This window comes from Mustela erminea, chromosome 17, assembly GCF_009829155.1.
Source record: "Mustela erminea isolate mMusErm1 chromosome 17, mMusErm1.Pri, whole genome shotgun sequence".
Classification (NCBI taxonomy): Eukaryota; Metazoa; Chordata; class Mammalia; order Carnivora; family Mustelidae; genus Mustela; species Mustela erminea.
In genome coordinates this window covers 26508966-26532909 of record NC_045630.1, presented here as the reverse complement: position 1 = coordinate 26532909, position 23944 = coordinate 26508966, and the positions used below count along the sequence as shown (strand labels likewise).

At 36.4% G+C, this 23944-nt stretch overlaps 1 protein-coding gene across 4 annotated transcripts in view; it reads right to left on the bottom strand.

The window, feature by feature from the left end:
- COP1 (COP1 E3 ubiquitin ligase) overlaps positions 1–23944 on the bottom strand; it is a 245993-nt gene that overhangs the window by 132621 nt on the left and 89428 nt on the right. For all 4 annotated transcript variants that reach the window (XM_032317091.1, XM_032317088.1, XM_032317089.1 and 1 more), the window contains exons 10-11: positions 21473–21587; positions 15881–16016 (exon numbers count right to left, since the gene is read on the bottom strand). In XM_032317091.1, coding sequence (XP_032172982.1) covers positions 15881–16016; positions 21473–21587 — 251 coding nt within the window. The remainder of the gene's footprint in view (positions 1–15880; positions 16017–21472; positions 21588–23944) is intronic.

Sequence of the window (23944 nt, the reverse complement as noted above, 5' to 3'; positions counted from 1 at the left end):
ATAAACATTTCCTATTAGAAATGAATTTCTTCTTTTTTAAAGCTCTTAACCTAAGACAGTACTCTCAAAGTGTGGTCTCTGACCAGCAACAGCACTATTACCTGGCGATGTGTTAGCAACGTAAATTCTTGGCCCTATCACAGACTAGTGAATAAGAAACTTCTGGAGTAAGGCCCAGAAATGTTTTAGTAAGCCCTCCAACTGTAAATAAATGTAACTACAATGTACCACACAAAATGCTAGAATAATTCAAGTAAGTTCTCAAATAATTTCATTTAAATAGGATTCAGCTGAAACTATTTCTGAGTAGGTTAGATAGCTGAATGAAGTAAAATTATTTTTTTAAACTACATGAGACTTCAACTCATTCAAACTGACCTTCTTTACAAATGGTGCTAGGAAAACTGGACTACATGGAAAAGAATGAAACTGAACCACTTTCTCACACCATAAACAAAAATAAGCTCCAAATAGCACCTACATGTGAGACCTGAAACTATACAGTTCGTAGAAGAAAACACCAGGTAGTAATCTCTTTGACATTGGCCTTAGCAACATCTTCCTAGATAATGCCTCCTTAGGCAAGGTAAACAAAAGCAAAAACAAACGACAAAATAAAAAATTTTTGCCCAGGGACGCCTCGGTGGCTCACTGGGTTATGGCTCAATGGATCATGACTCAGGTCATGATCCCAGGGTCCTGGGATCTAGCAGGCTCTCTGCTCGGCAGGGAGCCTGCTTCCCCCTCTTTCTCTGCCTATCTATGTTCTCTGTCAAATAAATAAAATCTTTAAAAAAAAAATTTTTTTTTTGCCCAGAGAAGGAAACCATGAACAAAACAAAAAGGAAATCTAACTGAATGATAGAAGATAGTTGCAAATGACATTTTCAGCAAGAGCTTAATATCCAAAATGTATGAGCTTATACAACTTAGCACCAAAAAAGAAAATCAAATGATCTGATTAAAAATAGGCAGAGGACACAAAAAGACATTTTTTCAAAGATATACAGATGGCCAACAGACACATGAAAAAATGTTCGACATCACTAATCATTAGGGAAATGTAAATCAAAACTATAATACTACTTTACACCTTGTCAGATTGGCTAGGATCAAAAACACAAGAAATAAAAAATGTTGCTGAAGGTATGGAGAAAAGGAACCCTCACGAACCACTGGTACAAATGCAAACTGGTGCAGCCGCTGCAGAAGACAGTAAGGCAGTACCTCAAAAAGAGTAAAAATAGGAATACCATATAATCCAGTAATTCCACCACTGCATATGCCCCCAAAGAAAATGAAAACACTAACTTGAAAAGATACATACACCCCTATGTTTATTGCAGCATTATTTAAAATAGCCAAGATAGGGAAGCAACCCAAGTGTCTATCTGCAGATGAATGGATAAAGATGTGGCATATTAACTTTTTTAAAAGATTTTATTTATTTGACAGGGAGAAAGAGAGAGCATGAGTGGGAGGAGGGTAGAGAGAGAAGCAGACTTCTTGATGAGCAGGGAGCCCAAATCAGGGCTCAATCTAGGACCCTGAGATCATGACCTGAACCTAAGGCAGATGCTTAACTGACTGAGCCACCCAGGTGCCCCAGATGTATATTAGATGGAATATTAGCCTTAAGAAAAGAATGAGATCTTGCCATTTACAACAACATGGATGGACCTAAAGTGTATTATGCTAAGTGAAATAAGACAGAGAAAGACACTGGTGCCTGGGTGGCTCAGTCAGTTAAGTGTCTGACTCTTGATTTCGGCTCAGGTCTCAATCCCAGGGTCCTAAATTCAAGCCCCATGATGAGCTCCACATTGGGCATGGAACCTGGTTTTAAAAAAAAAAAAAAAAAAAAAAAAAGACAAAGACAAATACCATGTGATTTCACTTACATGTAGAATCTAAAAAACAAAACAAAACAAAAAAGCAGAGACATAAATATAGAGAATAAACTGATAGGATGGGGGAATGGGTGTGGGAGGTACTGGATTCCAGTTATAAAATGATTATGTCACAGAGATGAAATGTACAACCCAGGGAATACAATCAATGGTACAATACTAGCATCGCATGGTGACAGAGGATAGCTACATATGTGGTAAGCAAAGCATGATACACAGAATTATCAAATCACTATTTGTATACCTAAAACTATAGAACTATAATTCATTAACTATACTTAACTATACTTAACAAAAAACAGCAAAACAAAAAAACTTCAAAACTGGTCTTTCACCTATTGCAAATGGGTAGTTTTACTGTAAAAATTTGCAAATGACTTCTTGTATAGAGGAAATCTGTATAATTTGATATGAGTGAATAATTATATTTCCTTATTTCTTCTCTATATATTTTATCCATAAAAGGTCCAAAATAAGCATTATTTTCTCCTTTAATGTAACCAAGTACAAGGATATCCCAGCTTTTAAAAACAATTACTACTTCCACCACAAACTTCTGCAAGAAATTATAAAAGACATAGATTTGAACACAGGGAAGAATTAGAAAAAAATATATTAATGTCACTTTCTAGCTTATGAATCAAGTCAGAGGGGTGCCTGGGCGGCTCAGTGGGTTAAAGCCTCTGACTTAGGCTCAGGTCATGATATTAGGGTGCTGGGATTGCGGGCTCTCTGCTCAGCAAGGAGCCTGCTTCCCCCGCACCTCCCTGCCTCTCTGCCTACTTGTGATCTCTGTCAAATAAATAAATAAAATCTTTTAAAAAATTAAAAAAAAAAAGAATCAAGTACAGAGAGAATAATCTATAGAAATGCAGAAGAAAAACCCTGAAAAGCACCATTTCAAATACCCCTAGGAATCTGAAAGCCATTGCCTAAAGTGAATTCCCTCTTTTAGTCAACTCCTTCAGCATTTCATCCAATCTCCAGACACTTACTACTTATTTTCTATCTTGCATTTTAGATTATTCTCCAGTTGAGTCAACAAGCTTGTGTGCCCACTAGGCATCAGGTAAACTACCTAATGCTGTAAGTACAAAGATGTAAAAGTACCCTGGGCCAAAGATCCAATACCTCTCTGATCACAGTCTCCCTAAAACTCCCCCTCGCTTGCCCACTATTCCTACAACCCTTCATTCTGATTCACCAATTTTTGCCTCTTTCTCAGGCCTCTCCTAACTTTATCTACTTTAGTATTCAGTTTAAATTTCACAGTCCATGAATCTCAACTTTTCATTACCTAGTATCTCTTTCTCCTTCAGTCACACACAAACACCAATCACCTTTTCTACCTGTCACTCAGCAATGACACATGGCGAAAGCACAAATTCTTAGGAGACAATGTCCTTTATCCTCCTATCATTTAACACTACAAACATGCCTGTCTTTGAAATGATTCTCTTCTTCTTCCCTCTTATTAGCCCTTCTAATCAAAGCAAAAAATTTCACTTTGCTTTGGATGCAATCCTGCCCAGTGTCTAATGCTGCAGATTATCTTCCATTTCTTGGTTTGCAAGCAAATATATTTTCCTGGTTTTCATCCTTATCTAAAAGGGCAGCTTTACTGGTTCCTCCTCATCTACCTGGATCTTTAGATGAGGAGCTCTATCAATCTCTATCAATCTACAACCACCGTGCCCATTATCAATGGTACAAATTTCTTCTCTGTGCATCTAGCAAACCAACGCAAAATCTCTACTTGGTTAACTCTCATGCACCTCATTGCCTTCAAACCTGGTTTTCCTCCAGTATCTCTATATCTGTAAATAACACCATATTTTTCTTATCTTAACAGATAAAGGGCTAGTTTCCCAAATCTATAAGGAACTTAACAAACTCGGGGGGGCTGGGTGGTTCAGTGGGTTAAAGCCTCTGCCTTCGGCTCAGGTCATGATCCTGGAGTCCTGGAATCAAGCCCCACATCGGGCTCCCTGCTCTCTCTGTCTCTCTGCCTACTTGTGATCTCTGTCTGTCAAATAAATAAATAAAATCTTTAAAAAAAAAAAAAAACTTTCATAAGAACTTAACAAACTCAACACCCAGAGAACAAATAATCCAATCAAAAATGGGCAGAAGACCCGAACAGATATTTCATCAAAGAAAACATACAAATGTTAACAGATACATGAAAAAATGTTCAACATCATTTGACATCAGGGAAATACAAATCAAAACCACAATGAGATATGAAATACTGCCTCACATTGGTCATAATGGCCAAAATTAACAACTCAGGGACGAAAGATGTTGGCAAGGATGCAGAGAAAGGGGAACCCTCCTACACTGTTGGTGGGAATGTGAGCTGGTACAACCACTCTGGAAACAGTATGGAGGTTCCTCAAAAAGTTGAAAATAGAGCTGCCCTATGACCCAGCAACTGCACTACTAGGTATTTACACCAAAGACATAAATTTAGTGATCCAAAGGGGCACCTGCACCCTAATGTTTACAGCAACAATGTCCACAATAGCCAAATTGTAGAAAGAGCCCAGATGTCCACTGACAAATGAATGAATAAAAAAGATGTGGTATATACATAAAATGGAAAGTTACTCAGCCATAAAAAAAAAAAGAAAGAAAGAAATCTTGGGGTGCCTGGGTGGCTCAGTGGATTAAAAAGTCTTTGCCTTTGGCTCAGGTCATGATCCCAGAGTCCTGGGATCGAGCCCCACATCAGGCTCTCTGCTCGGTGGGGAGCCTGCTTCCACCTCTCTCTCTCTCTGCTCGCCTCTCTGCCTACTTGTGATCTCTGCCTGTCAAATAAATACATAAATAAAATCTTTAAAAAAAAAAAATGAAATCTTGCCATTTGCAACGACACATATGGAACTAGAGGGCATCATGCTAAGCGAAATTCATCAACCAGAGAAAAACAATTATCGCAGGAATTCACTCATGTGGAATTTAAGAAACAAAACAGAGGAGCATAGGGGAAGGGGGGGGGAAATCCAACAAGATGAAATCAGGAAGCAAACTATAGGAAACTCTTAATCATAGGAAACAAACTGAGGACTGCTGTGGGGGGACAGGGTAACTGGGAGATGGACATTAAGGAGGGCACAGGATATAATGAGCAATGGGTGTTACATAAGACTGAAGAATCAATGAACTCTACCTCTGAGATACTATACACTATAATACACTATAATACACTATATGTTAATTGAATTTAAACACACACACGCACACGCATACACACACACACATTTTTCTGCCCAGCTACTCAAACCAAAAACCTGGAAATTATCTTCCTCTCCTTCAAGGACTATATCCACCAATAATCATGTTTTGTCTACTGTAGTCCCTAAATATGTCTTAAATATTTCTTTGTCCAAGCTCTACTGACTTCCTTGTAGTAGAGAGCACAGGCCATCATCATGCATTGCCAGGACAATTCAAAAGTACTTATAGATCTGGGGCACCTGGGTGGCTCAGTGGGTTAAGCCGCTGCCTTCGGCTCAGGTCATGATCCCAGGGTGCTGGGATCGAGCCCCGCATTGGGCTCTCTGCTCAGCGGGGAGCCTGCTTCCTCCTCTCTCTCTGCCTGCTTGTGATCTCTTTCTGTCAAATAAATAAATAAAATCTTAAAAAAAAAAAAAAGTACTTACAGATCTGATCCCCCTGCTTCTACTATTCTTTATCTCAAATCCACTGTACTGTAGCCAGTAGATATTTTCATAGCACTCAAAATGCTTTTTTTCTCCATATTGGCATATAGATTTTATAGATTGGCTTTATAGATTTTGTTTCTCCGCTAATCTGTGTATCACTTTTACTAGCACCCTCAGCACTTACATTATGAATAAATACAATTTTTAAAAAATTAAAACAAAAATAACAGGCACCTGGGTGGCTCAGTTGGTTAAGTGTCTGCGTTCAGCTCAGGCTAGGATCAAGCCCTGCGTCTGCTTTTCCCTCTCACTCTCCCACTGTGTTCTTTCTCTCTCTCAAATAAATAAATAAAATCTTTAAAAATAAATCATTAAATATTCCAGACAAATATAGGTGAATATATAACTGACCTCAGGATTGCAGAGTTTCTGTATTAAAAAAGAAGAAGATGACGACGAAGAAGAAAATGAAGATGACAACGAAGACGAAGAAGATGAACACGAAGAGGAAGAAGACAAAGACAAAGAAGACGACAAAGAAAACGAAGAAGAAGATGAAGACGAAGAAGACAAGAAGACGAAGAAGAAGAAGAAGAAAAGGAGTGCCTAGGTGGCTCAGTCCTTAAGCATCTGCCTTTGGCTCGAGTCATGATCCCAGGGTTCTGGGATGAGTCACCTCACCTGCTCCCTGCTCAGCGGGGGGCCTGCTTCTCCCTCTCCTACTCCCCCTGCTTGTGTTCCCTCTCTCACTATGTCTCTGTCAAATAAAAAAAGATGAAGCACAGTTTAGTTTTAAAGTCCCAAGGGCATATGGCAACTGCCTCCTAATGAAGCACATTGCTGACTAAAAAGAGCTTCCTTGTTTGAGCCTGAAATCGTAACTTCCAGCCATCAGTCCTACTTTGGATAGTAGGTGTCTTGGATACCAAACAGAATCATTCTAATTCTTTTCCCATTTTGATTATTTGAAAAGAGTCATTAGATCAACAAAAGAGTTTTATCATAAAAGGCACTATTTTAATTCTAAACTTTCACTGTAGGCATGTATTTTATGTTCTGATTAGTGAAAAATTTTTACTAGTCTACTAAAATCTCAAATGCTAACCCAATGAACACTTTGAAGAAGGAAGTATAAAATTATTTGAGTTTACAGTTTCACTCTGTACTACTGACAAGCCTCAGCCTAAGCAAAGGCAAAAGGAAACACAAAAATGAGAAAACGACAATAGGAAAATTTTAGGGTAGAGGCTATGACAGAAGGAAAGGACGCAGCAGCTTCTAATATGTAAGCTTGGACTATCTGCATCTCACTTTTAACCTGTATCTTGAATCATTATAAAAGGAGGAAACTCATCAAAGCTTGCTAAGAATCCTAGATGTCTCTATTTTAAGTTGTTAACACTACTTTATTTTTCTGTCATGTGTCATTGGTGATTTACAAACTTCTTTTATAGCCTAGGGATACTTTCTTCAAAGGAACTCCTATCAGCAAGCAAATATATAAAAACAGGTTGAGTTGGACAACTATTATAGCCCTCCAGATCCTACCAGAGCAGGCAAGAGAGTTTTCCATTCATTCAACAAACATTTACTATTAGGCACCTATCATCTGCCAGAAATGGGGAGTCAGCAGGAAGTAAGATACATAAGACCCCTTTCCTGAGGAAACTTCAAGTTTAGAACACAGTTTTTAAAATTACTGCTTTAAAAGATTAGGCCTGAGCAAAATTCTGGAAGGAAATCCTTTTCTCTATCCTCCCAAATCCTCACATTTCTCATTGACCCCAGATAGCTCAATAACGTGTCGGATGGTAACAAAAATATCATATTAATAAAAAGAGAAAGTTCATTAGCAGTCCTAAAGAGTCAAAGGGGTGCCTGGGTCTATGTCTGTGGCTCAGCGTCTGTCTCAATTTCAGCTCAGGTCTTGATCACAGGATCATTGAGTTCAAGCCCTACGATGGGCTCCATGCTGTGGCCCAGCATGGAGCCTACTTAAAACAAAACAAAACAAGGGCGCCTGGGTGGCTCAGTGGGTTAAGCCGCTGCCTTCGGCTCAGGTCATGATCTCAGGGTCCTGGGATCGAGTTCCGCATCGGGCTCTCTGCTCAGCAGGGAGCCTGCTTCCTCCTCTCTCACTCTGCCTGCCTCTCTGCCTACTGTGATCTCTCTCTGTCAAATAAATAAATAAAATCTTAAAAAAAATAAATAAAACAACTTGTTTAAAACACAAATAAAATAAAATGTCATGATTTTTCCTTTGAAAGCAAGTCACTTAATTACCTAGAGATGTTTTTAAATACAAATTAAGAAGTCAAAGCATTCTGGGGTGCCTGGGTGGCACAGTGGGTTAGGCCTCTGCCTTTGGATAAGGTCATGATCTCAGAGTCCTAAGATCGAGCCCTACATCGGGCTCTCTGCTCAGCAGGGAGCCTGCTTCCCCCTCTCTCTCTGCCTGCCTCTCTACCTACTTGTGATCTCTGTCAAATAAAGAAATAAAATACTAAAAAAAAGTCAAAGCATTCTACAATACAGAATCAGTGCTGGCTATCATTAAAAACTGAAATTCAGGGAAAATAATCCTTATAACTGGCTACTACAAAAAAAACAATAAATGTTGAACATGAATACTCTCAAGCTATGGCAAGAATGGCTTTTCAACAGAATATCTACATCAAATTAAAATTTTAAAAACATGCTCATTATTTAGAGCAAATCAGACAAGACAGTAACAGGAATACCAATTATCATAAACTCAAAAGAGGGGTGCCTAGGTGGCTCAGTTGGGTGAGTGTCTGACTCCTGATTTCGGCGCAGATCATGCTCCCAGGGTTGTGGGTTCAAGCCTCATGGCAGGCTCTGCACTCAGCGAGAAAGTCTGCTAGAGATTCTCTGCCTCTCCCTCTGCTCCTCCCCTACCTCTAAAATAAATTTAAAAAATCTTAAAAAAAAAAATAAGAAACTCAAAAGAATTCATTCATTTTATTCTTTTGGGTATCTCAAAAGTACAGTGTTTTAACAGGTACTGAAGGGAATAACGGAAGAGTAAACTCAGAAGCCACAATGTCTCAGTTCAAATCTTAATTCTATCATTCACTAGCATTGTGTTGAACTTAGAAAATTTAGATAATTTATCTCTACCACAATTCCTCATCTGTATAATAGAATCAATCACAATGCTTTATTCCATAAGTTTGATATAAAGATTAAATGAGTTAGTGAAATACTTAAAATACCATGTAAGGTATTCAAAAGGGTATCTTTAAAAAAGTAATCAAATAATCTAACACTACACTGCCAGTATAGCAACTCATCTAGCAGCAACAATGAATGCCACAATACATAACCACTTTCTTATAAATTTACTAATGCCCGCTGCAATTCTATTTAAAAATTCAAGAAACCATAAGCAAAAATGTTATATAACCTCTGAACTACAGATGGAATGTAGAACAATTTTAACCATAACAATCTAGGTATGTAAAATTCAAACCAAAAATTCAAGAAACAGCCAACTGCTAAGTATTCAGTAAATCCAAGCAATGCAGTTTTAAAAAATTCCTCTCTGGTGGCCACTAGATAAATAAGCAAAATGTGACATCATTGTAAGATAAGTTTCTCTCCTTTCCATAGCTTGTTTTTATTAATCTAGGACCATTTAGTATTCATGAGCATGAACATCCCTATTAGCTATTAATTTCCGTAAGCCATTTATTTCCATACCTAGTCTACTAATAATTGAGAAACTGTTAAAGTAAACAAATGCTGCCACCTTGTGGTATTATAAGTATAGTATTAAATAACCCAACATGATCCATAAAGTAAAAGCAAAACTTTAAAACCAAGTTTCTTTTTCTCTCAGTCAGATTCTCAATGCAGTGAATGACCAACACTAGATATATTTCATGCAATTTTACAGTAAGAATAATTTCTTCCACAATGTAATGAAATAATGCAACATTATTAAATAATGCAAATTCAACATTTGTCATTTCTAATATGTCTTTATCTCTTCTCCCAAAAGAAATTCTTCACCAAAATTTCCTATTTTTAGAGGATTAAAAGCCTTTAAAGTAAATTTATTATCAATGATGTGTGTCAACATGAGGAAGTAGGAAAAGCAAAAAAATCTCCAGGGCTGTGAAACTGGCAAAGTCTCTCTGAATACTATTTTTCTTGTTGCTACCTACTAGTCTTCATCTCTCCTCTCTTATATTATAAACCTTCAAAACTGAAATTTTTTCAGAAACGTCAATTCAATGTCAATGAAAGAAAAGACGTTAGCATGCAAGATGAAATAACGGAAGGTACCTTTTAAATTTTTAATTGAATTATTTTAATAAAACCAATCTCACTTTTTAAAAAATTTATTTATTCCAGAGAAAGAGCAAGCAAGTAAGCATGAGCAGGTGGGGGAAGAGAACCTCAAGCAGACTCCAAGGGAGTGCGGGAGTCTGACATCCAGCAAACTGCATCACCCAGGCACCCCTAATCTCACTTTCATTAAGTGGTATTTCCAAGCTGAAATCTCATTTAAATCTCATTCAGTAAACTTCTGCCTCAGAATACACAGTGTTCTGACATGTCTCTGTATGATCAAGAGTTAATATTCCTGAAATCAGTATTACACTATGTGTTAACTAACTAGAATTTAAACAAAACTTTGGAGAAGGGAAGGAGGACTTAAAAGCATTAAAAAAAAAAAAAAAAGAGGGGCACCTGGATGGCTCAGTGGGTTGGGCCGCTGCCTTCGGCTCAGGTCATGATCTCAGGGTCCTGGGATCAAGTGCAGCATCGGGCTCTCTGCTCAGCGGGGAGCCTGCTTTCCTCTCTATCTCTGCCTGCCTCTCTGTCTACTTGTGATCTCTGTCAAATAAATAAATAAAATCTTAAAAAAAAAAAAACTCAGAATCATATTAAAATCAAGCTAAAAAAAAAAAAAGCCCAGAATTACATTAAAATCAAGCTATTTTAATTATATTAAAATCAGTTTTCAAAAATGATGAAAACAGGGGCGCCTGGGTGGCTCAGTTCTCAAGCACCTACCTTCAGCTCAGGTCATGATCCCAGGGGCCTGGGATCAAGCCCCTCTTCAGGCTCCCTGTTCCTCCCTCTCCTATTCCCCCTGCCTGTGTTCCTTCTCTCACTCTCTCTCTCTCTGTCAAATAAATAAATTAAATCTTTTCTAAAAAATGATGAAACAAAATGGCTCTTATTCTTTTTTAAATCCTAGAGATGTATAACCAATTCTAGATTTTCTAACTAGAAATGATGCTTTTGTAATATAAAGTTAAGATGGAAATTTTTACTATTTTTGGATTTTTGTTCCTTCCTTAATGGAAAAGAAAATACAACACAGGATGAATTTACAGTGCTAAGGGACATTAATCTATATTACAATAGAGCCATAATTTGCATTATATTTTAGTTGAGTAGAGCCACATAATTACAGGTAAATGTATTTATCGGGTCATTATTATAAACTTCCATCATTTTTGCCATTTCATATTCAAGCTACATCTCTGAATCTCTTAAAAATATATATTATACATTCTTACACTAGTTAAGAATTTAAGGGGGACCTGGGTGGCTCAGTCGGTTAAGCGACTAGCTTTTGGTTTCAGTTCAAGTCACGATCTAAGGGTTGTGGGATTGAGCCTTGTGTCAGGCTCCTCCCTGGGTGTGGAGACTGCTTGGGGTTCTCTCTCCCCCCTCCGCCCCTTACCAGCTCCCATTTGTGCACAAGCACACCAATGCATTCTCAAAAAAGAAAAGAAAAATTAATAGTGTTACACTGTCACTCCAAGCTAAAGTGTTTCAAAAACTTTCTTACATTTTTTCTACAAAAGCACTGAAATAATACTAAGAGCTTTCCTAAACCAAGCATCAAATCTGGCCAATTCACAATTGTACTCTTAGCCTAGCCCACATTAAGGGGTCAATTAATTTTTGCTACATAAATTTAATTACTCATTTAATTAATTAGTTAAATAAGCCCCACAATCTACTGCCTTTTCAAGTTTTAATCACTCCAGTGCTTGATAAAGAAAACATATATTACCAACACATAGAAAAAAAAAAAAAAAAACGAATGTGAGGGGTGCCTCGGTGGCTCAGTGGGTTAAGGTCTCCGCCTTCAGCTCAGGTCATGATCCCAGGGTCCTGTGATCGAGCCCCACATCAGGCTCTCTGCTCAGTGAGGAGCCTGCTTCCTCCTCTCTCTCTCTGTCTGCCTCTCTGTCTACTTGTGATCTCTGTCAAATAAATAAATTAAATCTTAAAAAGAAAATGAATGTGTGATTCTTTTCTTACTCGCTACAGAGCTAAACCAGCTGGAATACAATCAACAGTTAGCTGCAAGTCTCTTTAGGTATCAGCTTAAATTCCAAGACCGATATTCTTATATTTTAATAAAAAATCTTTGTAATGGAAATGGAAAACCATACATAATAATGTATTGGACAAGTTAAAAATTGCCAAATTCTTGATCTGCATCAAAAATATTTTTAAGGTTTCTTTAATTTATCTAGGAGATTTGAACAAAAACAAGCAATGTGATGTTACCAAGGGATTACTGGAAATTGTGTTACATATGATATAGCTCTGTGGTTTTAAAAGTTCATATTTACATTCTTAAGAATATAAGGATGAAATGACACAGCATCTGAAATCTGTCTCAAAATCCTTAAGTAGGGGCACCTTAATTAGGGCTAAGTTAAGCATCTACCTTCAGCTCAGCTCATGATCCCAGGGTTCTGGGATCATGCCTTAAGTTGGGCTATCCGCTGAGTGGGGAGTCTGCTTGTCCCTCTCCTCCCCACTCGTGCTCTCTCTGGCTATTGCTGTCTCTCTCTCTCATATAAGTAAGTAAAATCTTTTAAAAAAATACATAAGAAAGAAAGAATGAAAAATATAAAAGAAGCAAGTACAGCAAAATCTGGATCACTGCTCAATCTGGAAGATGACTCTATGAGGGATTACTATTCCATTCTATTTTTATGTGTATTAGAAAATTATTTCAGGAATTTTTAAAGAATGGTCACCGAGATAATGAAGATAAAAATAACATAATAACAAAAAGATAACTAGAAAATCTCAACATTTGAAAACTACTAAGATAAGTCTTAATAATCCATGAGTCAAAAAAAAAACCAAATTTGAAACTTAAAAGCTTCTTGAACTGAATGAAAATGAAAATCTATCTTTGATGCAATAACAATGAATAGTCATAAAATTATGAAAACATCTCCTCTTATAGCATCAAAAAAATATGTAGGAATTAATCAAAAGCGAAAGATTTATACACGAAAACTACAAAAAATTGCTGAAAAAAATTAAAGAGAAAAATAAATGGAAATATATCTCATGTTCAGGAATCAGAAGACTGAATATTGTTACGATGTCAATATTACCCAAAGTAATATAGAGATGCAATGTAATCCCTGTCAAAATCTCAAGTGACATTTTTTGCAGAAATAGAAAAAACAATCTTGAAAAAGAACAGAGCTAAACCACAATTTCCTGATTTCAAAATTTACTAAAAAGTTCTGATAAAACAGTGAGTTGGGGCACGTGGATGGCTCAGTCTGTTAAGGCTGACTCTTGATTTTGGCTTGGGTCATGATCTCGGGGTCATGAGACTGAGTCCCCTGTTGAGCTCTGTGCTAGGTGTGGAGCCTGCTTAAGATTCTCTTTCTCCCTCTGTCTCTGGCCCTAGGCCCTGTCTCCTTTTAAAAAGAAAAAAAAAAAAAAAAGGTGTAGTAGTGGCAATACAAACAGATATATAGGTAAATGCAGCAGAGAAGAGAAGAGAACCCACACATAAACCCTTGCACCCTTGCATATATGGTCAAATGACCTTTGACAGGAGTGGCGATACCACTCAATAGGGAAAGGAGTTTTTCAAGAAGTGATGATGCGGATACTGCATATCCACATAAAAAGAAGAGTGAAGTGGGTGGGATTTTTACCTAAAACCATACACAAAAATTAACTCAAAATGGATCAAAAAGTTAAATCTAAAACACAAAACTATAAAACTCTTTTCATGACTTAGGACTGGATATTGATTCCTGAGATATGACACCAAAAGCACAGGCAACAAAAGAAAAACAAATTAGACATCATGAAAATTATAAAATCCGTGAATCAATAGGCAATATCAACAAAGTAGAAGACAACCCACAGAATAAGATAAAATATGTACAAATCTGATATGAGACTAATAACCAGAATACACAGAGAACTACTGAAACACAACAACAAAATTCAAAACTGGGTGAAGACTTCAACGGAAATTTCTCTGTGCCAATAAGCACAGAAACAATGCACATCACTAATCATTATGGAAATGCAAAGCAAATCTAAGAGCTACCAACCACCTCACACCTGTGAGGATGGTGACTATCAAAAACAGGGAAAATAACAAGTGCTGGCAAGAATGTGGAAAAACTGGAAGCCTTATGCACTGCTGATGGAATTTTTTAAATGGCACAGTATGGCAGCTCATCAAAAAGTTGGAAATAGAGGGGCACCTGGGAGGCTCAGTGGGTTAGAGCCTCTGCCTTCGGCTCAGGTCATGATCCCAGGGTACTGGGATTGAGCCCCACATCAGGCTCTCTGCTCAGCAGGGAGCCTGCTTCCCCCCCTCTCTCTGCCTGCCTCTGCCTACTTGTGATCTCGAGCTCTCTCTCTCTGTCAAATAAATAAATAAAATCTTTAAAAAAAAAAAAAAGTTAGAAATAGAATTACCATATAATCCAGCAATGCCACATCTGGGGATATGCCTAAAAGAACTGAAATCAAGGTCTTGAAGAGGTATCTGTTCACTCATGTTCATAGCAGTATGAGTCACAACAGTTAAAAAACACAGAAGAAACAGATAAGCAAAATGTGGCATAAACATACATACAATGGAGTGTTATTCAGACTTAAAAAGAAAATTCTGATATATGCAACATGGACAAAAACTGACAACATTTTCCTAAGTGAAATAAGCCAGTCACACAAAAAACCAATACTGTGTGATTTCACATATATGAGATACTCAGAGTAGTCAAAATAATAGAGAAATAAAGTAGATGGGTGGTTGCCAGGATTCGGGGAGAAGGGGAATAAAGAGTTACTGTTTAACAAGTATTGATTTTCAGTTTCACTTTTATCAAGTGTTAAAGATAGACACGGTGACACTTGCACCATATTAAGAAGGTATTTATTAAATACCACTGAACAGTACAATGGTTAAGTTAATGTATTTCATGCACCATATTAAGAAGGTATTTATTAAATACCACTGAACAGTACAATGGTTAAGTTAATGTATTTCATGTTACATGTATTTTATCATAATAAAAACAAAATTCAGAAAAAAGAAAAAATACCACATCAAAATTCATGGGATGCAGCTGATGCAGGGCATGGAGAGAAATTTAAAGCATAAATTATATTAGAGAAGCAAATTTTCAACTCAATCACTTTAGTTTCTACCTTAAGATAAACCAAAGATAAAAGGCAAGTTAAACCTAAAGAAAGCAGGAAGAAAATAAAGCAGAAATTAATGAAACAGAAAAATATAGAGTATCAATAAACTAAGACCTACCAATTTGAAAAGACAAATAAAATTGATAAACTTCTAAACGAGACTATAAAGGAAAGAAAAATAAAGGGAAACAAGTTTTCAAAATCAGGGACGAGAAAGGGAACATCATTAGAAAATCTAAAGATATAAAAGGATAACAAAGGAATACTACAAACACATGAATGCCAATAAATTCAACAACCTAGGTGAAATGAACAAATTCTTTTAAAGACACAAATTTAAAATAATGTTCAATCAAGAAAAGAATCAATAACCTGGTTAGTCTTACACTTCTTTTAAAATTTTAATTTGTACTCAAAACACTTTCCTCAAAGAAAACTCAAGGCCAAGATAGTTTCACTGTAGAATTCTACAAAATATATATAGAAGAAATAATAACAATTCTTCACAAACTGTTGTAGAAAACTGAAGATGAGGGAGCCCTTATGAGAAGAGCATACATACCCTGTCACCAAAACCAGACAAAACATTGTAAGAACACAAACTGAAACCCAATGAGGTGAATACTATTAACCATTCCATTTTAAAGATGAAGACATTGAGGACTAAAGAGATTCAGGAACTTGCCCAAGACCACAGAACTAAAATTTGACAGGCAACCCAACTTCAGAACACAGACTCTTAACTAGAACAATGAAACTGTCAAATTAAATTTTAGATACTCTTGCAAAAGTAAATAGTAAAGAGTGCTGCCCAGTACTTACCTAGAGACTATGCTGGAACCATTATACAGATCACTAGCATACGACAATGTAGCCAAAGGTCGTACTGAATTGTATCGAGTAAACTTAGACAAGCATTCCTGAAATTCATCCAACTGGCTTGCAGTTCGACTATCATCTACACAAAGAAAACAAAACAAAATAAATGGAATTGCGATATAAGTCAAAAAGCAGTATACACAGATTAAAAATTATATTCTAAATACAAACAATTCTTAAGTATTTTTTTTAAGATTTTATTTATTTATTTGACAGAGAGATCACAAGTCAGCAGAGAAGCAGGTGGGGCTGGGGGTGGGGGAGGGAAGCAGGTCCCCTGCTGAGGCTTAACCCACTGAGCCATCCCAGGCACCCCAATTCTTAAGTATTTAGAAAACACTAGTATGCACATATTATTCAGGTGATCTTTTAGCTTTAATAATTTTTTAGTGGTTCACTGAAAGACGCTGTCTCTTTCAACACTGATAAAAACATACTATAGTTTATGTTTTAAGCAATAATTTCTTAGAAAAATAAAAAAGTACCTCTGATCAAGAGAAATTTAATCTTTTATTAAAATAAAAATTCTTTAAAATGGAGAAAGTGAAGATGGACAGGAGTCCATACACTGAGCACATTTGTTATTTTGAAGGAACACATTTACAGAGATAGTTCTGCATGCCCACATTTATTTACTATCAAAACACAATTTATAACATAATTTAGATTAAGAAAGCAACTGCTTTTTAAGTAAAAATAAAGTGAAGTACTTGTTCACATTATACTTTATTATTTCTCAAATCCAATTCTGAAAAGGGAGTGGAAAACTGCAATATATCAATTATTCTCAAAAATAAAATGTTTCTACTCAAATGTCTTGGTAGAATATGGAAAATTCCATAAACTAGAACACTGTATAAATACTGAGTAAAGTCCATTTCAGTAAACTATTCATAATGAAATTATGTGGAATTTAAATCATAAAATCGTCTCATGTAAGACTGGGATTAAATACAGCTATCCATTCTCTAATCTAGAAACAAGACTACAGAGAAAACATGAATAAGAAATCATTGCTTTTCAAAACTGCTTTACATTTGGACTTGTATTTCCTTTCCAAAGAAAGAAAAGTAAAACACCCAATTTAGTTAGCTTCCTAACTAAAATTTGAAGTAAGATTGTTACAGCACTGTTTTCGTACCTTTCTCCTTACTTTGAGCTCATACACATACAGACACATACAATTTTTTCAGAGTAAACTTTTGCGTGATTCCCCCGCTTTTTAAAGGTTTATTTATTTCTTGAGAGAGAGAGAATGCGTGTGTGTTTGCCCATGAGAAGGGGAGAAAGAGAGAGAGAGAGAAGAAGCAGACCCCCTGATAAGCAGGAAGCCTAATGTGGTGCTCCCTCTCACAACCCTGAGATAATCTGAGCCAAAATCCAAGAGGGGACACTTAACCAAATGAGCCACCCAGGTGCCCCATAATTTCTCGTTCTTAAATGTCCTCTAAAATAAGTAGGCATAATGAAATTTAGATATAAGGATCATTATGTCCGGGGTACCGGATGGCTCAACTGGCTACTCATCTGCCCTCGGCTCAGGTCACAATCCGGGAATCCCGGGATCAAGCCCCATGTAAGGCTCCCCATGTCAGACTCTTTGGGAAGTCTGCTTCTCCCTCTGCCCCCTACCCAGCTCAGCTCGTGCTCGCTCTCTCTCTCTCTCTCTCTCTCTCAATTAAATAATAAATAAATTCTTAAAAAAAATAAGTCATTACGTTTACAGAGTTAAGGTACCAAGGATAGAGAGTAAAGAATTTATTTAGTTCATCTGCAGATATTAAGTAATCTTGAAGATAACTATTGATATAAACTTATCTAACACTTATTACAATGAAAAACAATCGCTAGTCTCTGATACTAAGCTTGTCTCCAATATTTTACATTTTAAAGGTTTAAACACTAACAGCAAATTCATCTAATAACCTATATCAAAGGTTCCAATTTTATAGTGTTTCCATTCTAAAAACAACAAAAAACAAACCCAATTAGCATGCACTGTCATAATGTTACTGGAATAATGCTCCTCCTCCACTAAAATTATTCTCAGTAAATTCAACAAACTGGAAATACAACATGGGTTACTGCAGTAAAACAAATAAACTTTACTACAAAGTGGTCTGAATGTAACAACTAACTGAATCTTTTTACACATAATCCTGTTAACTGAGTATTTCATGTAATAAATAGTGACTGCAAAGACACCTTAGATATTTATGTATTAATTTAATGTAAATCTATTCTTTCATATTTTGACACCAATCCCTAAGGACAAAAAATTCACAAGCATTCAAAAGAATGTATATTCTGTTGAAGACCATAATCTTTTCCTGGGTAGCTAAACTTTCCTGGCCATCTATTCATTAACACCTACTTAATAGGTGTTATTCATTAACACCTACTTCCAACAAAAGTCATAAAGAAAACACTAAAAATGGTTATTTTAGTATCTGAAAGCGGAGGGATTCAATTTTCATGGTTATGAAAATGTAGGATTTTGTTTGGTTGGTATTTATGGTTAATAATCACACATATCTGCAAGCATATTATTTTTCCTATTCCAATGACAGATTAGTTTGTGAAAGTGTGTTTGGCATTTCTTTTCTCTTCTAATGCTTTATAATTTACCTTCTCTTTCAATTATAACTAAGAGTTCGAGCATTAATCTCTTAAGCTTCACCTCTCATTTTCAGAGTTGAAAATTCAAAGTCAGAAAGAGGGGATGAATTCTCATTTAAAAATATACAGAAGGAAAAATACTATGTACTCCATTAGGTAGAAGTTAAAATCTCCTCTTCACAGTTAAGGACAATAGGAGGACCTTCATATCCAGCAATACAGTAAGTGTAGTCAATGTGACAGTTCAGTAAGACAAACTTGAGACTCCTAAAAACTAAGGACAAATGTTTTAAGTACAATATAGCCATGCCCACAAAAATGAAATTTAATCTTCCTCCTGATTTTAATTTATCCCACCTTCCAGTAATCTTAAATCCCCAAAATAAATTGGTTTGTGACTACAGCTTTACTCTGCCACAGCATGCCTATGCTGCTAGTTCCTTAAAAATTATTCCCCAATCTCTCTTTCCTACCACATTTTTTTCTTTTAGATGTCTCCCATTTTCCTATGGATGTATTTCAAAACTAACAAATAACATCTAACAGGGTTAACATGAACCTTCTGCCAATCAGATTCTAAGTCTCAAACCATTTTTAATTTCACAGCTTTCTACCTCACTTTTCAGACTATTAGAGGCTCAATAAGGGGCTCAATTCCCAGGCAACACAATGAAAGTTTTCCATCTTATAAAAACTGTTAATCATGAATTTCATACACATTTATAAACAAAGCTTGGCTCCCTCACAGGAAAAACGGTATGTAAACCTCCTTTTTCCTCCACCACCAATCCCAATGCAAATTTTTCCAAAGGTCCTAAGCAATGTATAGATTTTATATTTTTTTTTCCTTCCAATTTTTATTTAAACTCTAGTCACTTAGCACACAGTACAATATTAGTTTCAGGAGTATTCAGTGATTCATCACTTATGATGAATGACACCTAGTACTCATCATAAGAATTGAGCTCCTTGGGGCGCCTGGGTGGCTCAGTGGGTTAAAGCCTCTGCCTTTAGCACGGGTCATGATCTCAGGGTCCTGGGATCGAGCCTCGCATCAGGCTCTCTGCTCAGCGGGGAGCCTGCTTCCCCCTCTCTCTCTGCCTGCCTCTCTGCCTGCTTGTAACCTCTGTCAAATTAATAAATAAAATCTTTAAAAAAAAGAACTGAGCTCCTTCATCAGGCTCTCTGCTCAGCAGGGAGCCTGTTCCTCCTCTCTCTCTGCCTGCCTCTGCCTACTCGTTTTATCTGTCAAATAAATAAATAAAATCTTTAAAAAAAAAAAAAAGAAAGAATTGTGCTCCTTAATACCTAGCACCCATCTATCCCATTCCCACTCATCTCCCTCCATCACCCCTCAGTTTATTCTCTATCTCTTATGGTTTGTTTTCTCTCTTTTTACCCCCATTCCCATATGTTCTTCTGTTGTTTCTTCCATTCCGCATGAGTGAAATCATATGATATTTGCCTTCCTCTGACTTATTTCACTTAGCATAATACATACTAGCTCTGTCCACATCGTTGTGAATGGCAAGATTTCATTCTTTTTGATGGCTAATATTTTATAGCGAATATATACCACATCTTCTTTATCCATTCATAACTCAATGGACATCTGGGCTCTTTCCATAGTTTGGCTATTGTTAGTAATGCTGCTATAAACATCAGGATGCATGTACGCCCCTTTGAATCTGTATTTTTGTTTCCTTTGAGTAAATACCTAATAGTGCAATTGCTAGAACATAGGGTAGTTCTGTTGTTGACATTTTGAGAAACCTCCATACTGTTTTCCACAGTGGCTACCACAGTTTGCATTCCCGCCAATGTGCAAGAGGGTTCCCATTTCTCCGCATCCTTGCCAACAACCGTTGTTTCTTGCGTTCTTAATTTTAACAATGTGTACATTTTAATATAAACATGCATTCAAGAAAAAACTAAGGACAAATTTTAACATCTAATAAAATATCACTCTTCTTTTTTCTTGGTGCTCTTCATTTTGAGCAGGTGTATTATTAATGACATGAGTTAACTGAGCACCTAACTTATACCAAGCATTATATTTTAGAGTATACATGCTGCCGAAGCAAGCACTATTTTATATTTTATAGATATATTTATATCACCTGTAAATCCTAAAAAACAAAACAGAACATGGGGTTGGTATTAATGTCCCTACTTCATTGGTGAGCAAAGACATTGAGAAAGTTACAGCTCAACAGGCAGAACTATAGTAATGCAATGAAAATATCCAATATTATCATGTCCATGACATTGCGTTTAAGTTATTTCCTCTGCTTTGAAGATGTTTCTAATTAACTTATTTAGTTAACAAATTCTAACCTTGATGAAATATAATCCTCTGAAATGCCTACCGTGACCATTCCCTTACATTTCCCCATTTTCAGCTTGGTGTGGATCTCTCATTCCCAGCTGTATTAGTGGATATTCTTCTCTATTCCCCTAATACACTTATACAACATATAATATCACATACCTGTTGCTTTCCGCCACTGAATTTACAATACTCCCTAATAAGAGAAATCGGTTCTTTCACCTTTTTATTCTTAGCAGAAAGGACAGTGTTTAGAACTTAATAAATGTTTAATATTTAATAATAAGAGGCAATTGAATGGAACTTATTTTTCCTAGCAACATATTCATAGTTAATTTTTTTTCTTAACTTTATATAGCTCACTTCACAAAGATTAAAAATCCCCAAATAGAGGGAAAAAACAAAAATAGCTATGGGAAAGCAATGTTCTTCAAGATCGCTAAGAACCTCCACAACATTCTGGTAGAATATGTCAAAAATACACACTTTTGCTCTATAAATAGGACATTATATAAATTCAGTATAAGAAGCTAGAAATGGATCTGACATAAGAATCTGATGTATTTTTAGAAGTCTGGAATATGTACCTGAAATACGAGACATCCTTGTAGAAAAGTAACATTGCTCTAAGTCTTCAAAATGAGCAGTGAGTCGTTTTCTTCTTGATGCTAATGTGCTGTTATACCAAGGCTGTTTCTTTGTCTAAAGTAGTAAGAAAAGACACTTGTAACTTAGGACAAATGATAGTCTTTTTCTGCACAGAGTATCTAAATGATTGCATATTCAAAATATCAACATATTAAAATAACTACAAATGGTAAATATTCATAGTTCTTATCATATTTTTCAATCTTTATTTTAAAATGCAAATAGGCTAAGGGTCTGAAGGAGCTGGGGCCCAAGGCTCCTGGGAAGCCTGGTTGTAATGTAAGGGAAGGCTGAAATCTATCAACATACATCAGGTTATACGGAGGTGCACAGGTAGGGGAGGGATGAGATGGACCAAGGGCCAGAAGGGAGAGGCTTCTGGGGATAATGAAATGCCTAAAGATGGGGCCCCATCAGGGAGAAGGAAGAAGCAACCCAGTGGGGGCAAGTGCTGAGTCCTAGCTGGGCTAGGCCTCTGGTTGGTACAATATAGTTTGCTATAAAACTCCAATCTTCCAGCAAAATAAATAAATAAATAAGTAAAATATGCAAATAGGCTCTCAAGACCAATTTTATAAGAATGAAATAAGATGCTTCTTTCAATTCTCTAAATTAAATTCATATAGAATCTGTTATAACTACCATGCTAAATTTTAGAATTTTGAGAATTTTAATGATGTTCACAAGAAAACTAATGACTTTGACATCATCCTTATATTGCAGCCCTGTACTCTGAATAAGAGAAATAGTCCTTGATTGTTAGAATATATATTTAAGTTAATACTGATTATTAAATTAAGGGGCAATAATATGTAATACACATGTACTGATCTAAAATATGCATTAGAAAATCAGAATAACTAAATCCAATATATATAAAGCCAGCAAACCTGAAAAATACTGGCATAGAAATCTATTAAAAAAAAAAAAATCTATGATCCTCAATATTGCCTACATCATGTTATATGAAAGGGTAAGACAATTCTTTCCACAAATGGCTATTGTCTATTATGCTTGAGGCCCACAAACAGACACAGAGGAGACACATGATAAGAGCTTGAGATGACACAAGTTCACCCTAAGTACACAACAACCGCAAATGTATCTAAGTAAGAAATATTAAGGCACTACCTTGAACAAAACACTCTAAAGTGAACCCCTGCTGAAACTAGATGGTAGGTAAAAATCTTATTTTAAAGCAGTGCTTGGATCACAAGAAATTAAGTAAGACAACTTCCAAAGATGTAACAGATACACAACCAAATGAGAAGCTGAACTCAGAGAAGTGGTATCAAAGAAAATGTAATGGTGCAGAGGAGGGGAAAGACAAAGAGGGCAATACTTAGAGACAAATAACAAAGAAAAAAACTAAAACTGAGAGAGATTGAAAAGAGAATTTGTGAACTGAAAGATAAATCTAAAGGAGTTAACCAGAACTATTAGGATAAAAGATTAAAAGACAGAAAATTTGAAACAGAGGTTAAGAAGCATAAAAGTATAAGGTTGAAAATATAGGCACTTAAGAGACCCAGAAAATTTTAACAGACTGAAGAAGAAATACTTGAAGAATTCATGTTGACAATTTTTCAGAACTGAAAACAGACATAAATACAAAGAAATTATTCTTACCAAGTAGGATATTATAAGAGAAATCAATAATTAGACACAACGAAGCAAAACTGTGTTTCTATCCAAAAACAAAATTATTTCAAAATCAGACAAATTGGGGCACCTGGGTGGCTCATTCGGTTAAGCAAGCCCCTGACTCTTGATTTTGTTTTGGCTGAGGTCATGACCTTGGGGTCATGAGATGGAGCCCCCAGTCAGGCTCCCCACTCATTGGGAGGTCAGCCTGAGATGCTCATTTTCCTCCTTCTGCCCCTCCCCCAATTCATGGACAATCTTGCTTTCTCCCTCTGTCTCTCTCTCGTAAGTATATAATTTTTTTTTTTCCCAAAGACCCCATCTATTTATTTAAGAGAAATACAGAAAGAGCGAGAGCACACTCCAGCACAAGCAGGGGGAGATCCAGAGGGAGAGAGAAAGGGAGAAGGAGACTCTCTACATAGCAGGGAACCCAACGCAGAACTCAATTCCAGGCCCCTGGGATCATGACCCGAGCTGGAGGCAGATGCCTAACCAACTGAGCTACCCAGACACCCCTAAATAAATAAATCTTGAAAAAAAAAAAAAATCAAACAAACAAGAAAAGATAATTCATCTGATAGGACCAACAATTAACAAAGAAAATACTGAAGAGCAATAAAAGAAGCTAAGGAAGCAAACCTTGATTACCCTCAAAAAGTCAAAAGAAAACAATTCCAATCTAAAATTCAGATCCGGGCGCCTGGGTGGCTCAGTGGGTTAAGCCGCTGCCTTCGGCTCAGGTCATGATCTCAGGGTCCTGGGAT